At 38.7% G+C, this 5,640-nt stretch overlaps 1 protein-coding gene across 1 annotated transcript; it reads left to right on the top strand.

Moving 5' to 3' along the window:
* Positions 1-278: 278 nt before the first annotated feature.
* LOC126629830 (serine/threonine-protein kinase ATG1a-like) lies at positions 279-5,414 on the top strand. The gene is made up of 13 exons (XM_050299968.1): positions 279-894; positions 989-1,106; positions 1,427-1,485; positions 1,634-1,701; positions 2,303-2,396; positions 2,487-2,567; positions 2,679-2,790; positions 3,001-3,055; positions 3,213-3,508; positions 3,596-3,936; positions 4,128-4,425; positions 4,507-4,577; positions 4,693-5,414. The coding sequence occupies exons 1-13, from the start codon at positions 649-651 to the stop codon at positions 4,927-4,929; spliced, it is 2,076 nt and encodes a 691-aa protein (XP_050155925.1). The 5' UTR covers positions 279-648; the 3' UTR covers positions 4,930-5,414.
* Positions 5,415-5,640: the final 226 nt, after the last annotated feature.

Raw genomic sequence — 5,640 nt, 5'->3', positions numbered from 1 at the left:
TTGAAGTTCTACAATCTTGTGAATTTTAATCCATCAATAATTGCTAAAATTAGATGTATATATGCTAACGATGTTATTACTATCACGTGAGGGTTTAAGGTTCTAAAATCTTGTAAATTTTAATCTAGCCATAGTTGTCCAAATAGGATGAACAAAATCAAATTAAAAACATAAAAATAAGAACATGTACTATACCATACATAGTACATTCAAATCAAGGAAGAAACAATTTTTTTTTTTTTGCTTATATTCTCTGCTTCCACTCAACCTCTCTCTCTCTCTCTCTCTCAGCAAAAAGTGTTTGCTTTAGGACTCTCTCTCTCTCTCTCTCTCTCTGATTTAGCATTGACAATCGGCGTCGGTTTTCCACACACACAAGAAAAATGTAATTAAAGTCTCTCTCACTTTGTTTAGTTTTGTTTCCAAATTCCGATATGACCATTGTTCCCCTTTTTATTATCCTCACAAAGACATAACCACCACTCCCACTTCCGCAATAACTACCGTCATCGCCACCGTCAACCTCCCCCCCCAAACCCACACTCGAGTTCACAGCTTTAGTCAACACCCAAATTTAAAAAATTGACCCATGATCTTCTCGCGCAGCGACGATTAGAGTTTCGACCCACCACCACGGCGGCGGCGGACATGGATCACCGCGACCACAACCAGTCCCGCCTCATCGGAGACTACATACTTGGCCCCAAAGTCGGGTCGGGTTCATTCGCGGTTGTTTGGCGCTCACGCCACCGACAACTCGGTATTGAAGTTGCCGTCAAAGAAATTGACAAGACGCAGCTCAGCCCAAAAGTCAGCGACAACCTACTCAAAGAAATTTCCATTCTCAGCACCATCAACCACCCCAACATCATTCGCCTTTTCGAGGCCATCCAGGTATTGTTTTTGCTTATTCCGAGGTTGTTTTGTTTCCTTATTTTTCTGAGTTATTTATGTATGTGCAATGTTGGTGGTTTGGGGGTTTTGGCAGACCAAGGACAGAATCTACCTTGTGCTGGAGTACTGTGACGGCGGCGACCTGGCAGCGTATATTCACCGACAAGGGAAGGTCTCAGAAACTGTTGCCAGGCACTTTATGAGGCAATTGGGTATTTTTCTTTTTTCTGTGATCAACTTTGCTTTTAATTCAAGTTTTTAATGAAAGTTCATATTTTTGGGGGATTTGGATAATTGTGGTTGCCCTCAACACTTTTCAGATTGAATTCTGGCTCTTTAGACGAATAGAAGTTCAATCTCTTTTAAATGGTTGGCCAGTTTGGTTTGTGTTATGTGTTAGAAATAGAAATAATTTTTGGATGATTAGGCTAATTATGCTGGTGGGAATGTTCTTAATTTGACAGTTTAGCTGTTTTCTTCCTTTTTTGCTAGTGGGAAGTTTGACATGTTTGATTTGGATTCTCCTGAACAGCTGCAGGATTGCAAGTGCTTCAAGAAAAGCACCTCATTCATCGGGATTTAAAGCCGCAGGTATTGTGCTATTTTGTTTTGTCGTGAGTCATGATTCGTGAGATGTGTGATATGTTTATGACGTTTGATACATTGTCGATTATTGTTGGAAATTTTGGTTTTTGTTTTTCTTGTCTCCTGACTTGTCGATTTCTGGCCGAAATTGTAGAACTTACTCTTGTCAACAACAGTTGAAGATACCCCACTATTGAAGATAGGGGATTTTGGTTTTGCAAGGTAAACTACTAAGATCCTTTTCGACACTACCCCTTCCACATTGTTTGTGAATTCGAAGCTGCAACCCAAGTGAAGAAGTTTACTTATTTAGCTTTGTGGTGCTTTTATGATATCATGCTTTAACACATTCAACCAATACTAGTTCAACACTATCCCAATTATTTGGCTTTCTGATAAGCAGGATAAAAGATTTATTTTGTCGTTTACTTTTATTATATGGGATCGGATTAGCCAAAAGCTTTTACTATTGTATGACCTTCAACTTGGCCGTGTGCTAAGGAGGGTTTTTTGTTGAACGTCAGCTTCTGTGTTCCTTCTGTTAACCAAATCTTCCATTCATAACCTGTGGTTTATGAAATTAACATCTACTACTGAGAGATGCTATATGTTGTCGTTTGAGGAAATTTGAGATGGCATGAACTGTTTCAATGGCACAAAGAGGTTTATTAAATTTTTCACCAGCTCCTCTCTAAAAAACATTCAATTTTTTAAAATGATCCGAAGCAACCTCAGTTGGCAATATATGAAAGTAAAATATTGGTGACAAGTATTTCTAAATGTATTTTGCACTTGGTCATTGTCCTGATGTTCCTGTTCGCAGATCCCTCACGCCCCAAGGCTTGGCTGACACACTATGTGGTTCACCACTGTACATGGCTCCAGAGATTATTAAGAGCCAAAAATATGATGCAAAGGTGATAGAATGTGAAACTGACATTACTGACAAAGTTGTTGGTACCTCTACCCATTTTATTCATCTTTAATCTGTTATATGGTCTTTGCAGGCCGATTTGTGGAGTGTTGGAGCAATTTTGTTTCAGCTGGTGACCGGGAAACCACCGTTTGATGGGAATAGTCAATTACAGGTCTGATGAAATCTTAATACATATATTTGGTTATAAGATTTTAGGATTTGAATCACATACTCTATCCAGAAAGTCTCATCTTGTGTATTTAATGGTTCACACAATATGCAGCTTTTCCAAAATATCGTGACATCGACTGAACTGAGGTTTCCACAAGGTGCTTTGGAAGAATTGCATCCAGATTGCATAGATCTCTGCAGAAGCCTGTTACGTCAAAATCCAGGTCATGATTGATATATTATTAAGTATCTGGTGTTATGCTTGCCTATGTATTTTGATTTAATTACATTTCAGAGCTGAATAATGTGTGATTGTATTTTGATTTAATTACATTTCAGAGCTGAATAATGTGTGATTTACTACTAGTGACATGTGAATATCAAGAGTTTACTCAACAAAGCTACCATGTAAAAAATAATACTTTGATTTGCAGTTGAGCGACTATCATTTATGGAGTTCTTCAATCACAAGTTCCTCAGAGATTCTAGGTAAAGCATTTAGTTTCATAGCTTTCAAACCGCATGGATTTTAGCTATAGTACATTTGACATTTTTGTAAAAATTAGATACCAGTAAGTAAGATTACTACCTATACCTACCTATACGTATGCAGTCATTACAATTGTTTCTTATTTATAATATGTAGGTATCAAGTGGATGTTGATCATCCTTCAGTACTTCCATCACTTAAATCAACGGTCGAACAGCCTAGTTCTTCTGTCTCCGACAAGATACTGCAAATGCGTTCCAGGCAAACCACCAACTCATCTAGCAGAGATCCGAGTTCAGATTTTCCATCTGCACATGACCAAAAATTGTCACAAAGAAATTATGGCAGTATATCCTGCACTAGGAGTGTTCAAGGGCAGGTGCAAGATATTGCATCTCATAGGATGAGGAAATCTATTACCCGAGATCCAAACTTGCCGGATCAGCTTCGAGGTCTGTTTTTGTGTTTGGGATTCCCTAATTATGCTTGTGCTATGTTAGTTTGTTGAATTATTTATTTTGGTTTGCCTTGCCTTCCAGTTTCTGATTCAATGGAGTCCATTGAGAAAGACTATGTTATGGTCAATTCTTTCTCGTATTACCTTGAATCTTCCCTGCAACATCATTCCACAATGAGAGCTTCTATCAGTGCGTCAAAGCAGCACCATCATGATAAAACAGTTCTAATGAAAACAGAGGAGCAGGCAGCTAGTTCTGTTGGTGCAGAAAGTTCACAAACTAGTGGATCAGCTACATTACCAGCATCTTGTGAATCAACACTGTTACTGGAAGTGCAAGGACTATCTATACTGCATCCTTCTACTAGGGTCCATCTGTTACATCAGTATGCTCAGGTTCTTGCAGATCTGTCACAGGAAAAGGTGCGTCAGTTACAGTTCTACATCATGGAATGTGCTCATCTAATTTTTATTGCACTAGACTTAGTTCAATATCATAATATGTTTTATTTACAAGAGTGTATCAAGGAACTTAACTATATTAGCATGATTAGACAACTACTCTAGACTTTTTTAGGGGTCTGTATTAAAGTAATTGTTACTTTTGGTTGCAGTACAATGCAGGACTAGTTCTAGACTCATTTTCGGTTCAACTTGTCGTTTTGGCCATATGGAAGAAATCTCTTCAAATTTGCAGCACTTGGCTGGCATCATCTAAAGCGGATAAATCACCTGAAGGCAGCTCAGCGAATGAATCCTCACTGGTGCAGGGAGGTGCTGCCTCATCAACAAACGCCTCAGAAAAAGTAGATTTTAGCCGGCCTTCATCTGTTTCGATGTGGGCAGAGCAAAGGTTTATTGTTGCATTTGATCGAGCAGAGCATCTATCGTATCGTATCCAAGATATGGATGGTTAGTCTGTCGATAAACTGTCTGATCGCAATTTTTAAGTTTTCTGCTTGTATTCTGCTGATTATGTGGTATACATTGCAGGTGCTGCTGAATTGCCGGATGCCATGGACATTATCTACCAAAAAGCGCTAGAAGTTGGGACAAGGGGTGCTGTAAGTAAACTTACTTGCACAAGTGCCGCCGTCTTACTTTGTCAAATTACATCTCTAATCCTGTTAGCAGATTTCACAATCTTTGACCAATTAGATTCTGCCTATGTTTTTCCAGGTAGATGAGTACATGGAGAACAAGGGTAGTGCCGAAGCATTGTACTCCAAGGCTATGCTTCTCCTTTCTTTTATTACAGGAGAAGCCACGTCTCTGCCACTAAACCCTCCGTTTTCCCTAACTCCTGCCAACAAGAAGCGAATTCAACAATACATTCTGCACTTGGAGTCCCATCGGATCAATTTTCTCAAATCACAGCCTGCTCCTGTGCAAACCCCCGGTTCCTTGGCTAAGTAAATATGACTGCCTCTGTACAGCCATTACTGACAAACCGGCTTTTTCTGTGCATATTACTGGTATGCGGGTAAATCGTGGTCAAATCGGCGGGAAGTTTTGAACTCTGGGGGATGATAGTGAGACCTCTATCACATGACTGGATAGGGGACGGCATATAATAGCCTCTGCAGGGAAGGCAAATGTGGAAGGAACCAGATGGCCTTGATTGCTTGAGTATATATGGAAACAAAACAACTGTAAATATGAATGGTGGTAACTTCTCCCTTGTAAAGGGTGGCTATCACGGTAAATGCCAAATTTCACGATGTTTAGTTTTTACCACTATTTCTTCCTACTCTTTCCTCTTTACTAAAAATATAAGGATTAATTACGTTCTACACCTTTTAAGTTTGGAGAGACTTCGAAAATAGGGTACGAAGTTTTTTAACTTTTTCATATTACATGATAAGGTATTGAAATTATATCAATGCATGCTTTTGGTCTAATGTATTATTTGATCTTTATTAAATTGATGTTAAGGTGATGATTGAACTCTTAATTGGGCTGACATGTAAGTTACATTTGTACATTGACAAAAGAAACTCGTCGATCTAAAGAAAGATTGAACGTTCAAACAGACAAAATGTATAAATTAATACAATTTTAAAACCTTGTGCAATGTAAGAAAATTGGAACTGCATAACTCATTGTGAAAACCACGTCAAAATGTAT

The sequence above is a fragment of the Malus sylvestris genome, chromosome 7 (genome assembly GCF_916048215.2).
Source record: "Malus sylvestris chromosome 7, drMalSylv7.2, whole genome shotgun sequence".
In the NCBI taxonomy this organism is placed as follows: domain Eukaryota; kingdom Viridiplantae; phylum Streptophyta; class Magnoliopsida; order Rosales; family Rosaceae; genus Malus; species Malus sylvestris.
Note: the sequence above shows the minus strand (reverse complement) of the source record. Positions and strands in the feature narration are given on the sequence as shown.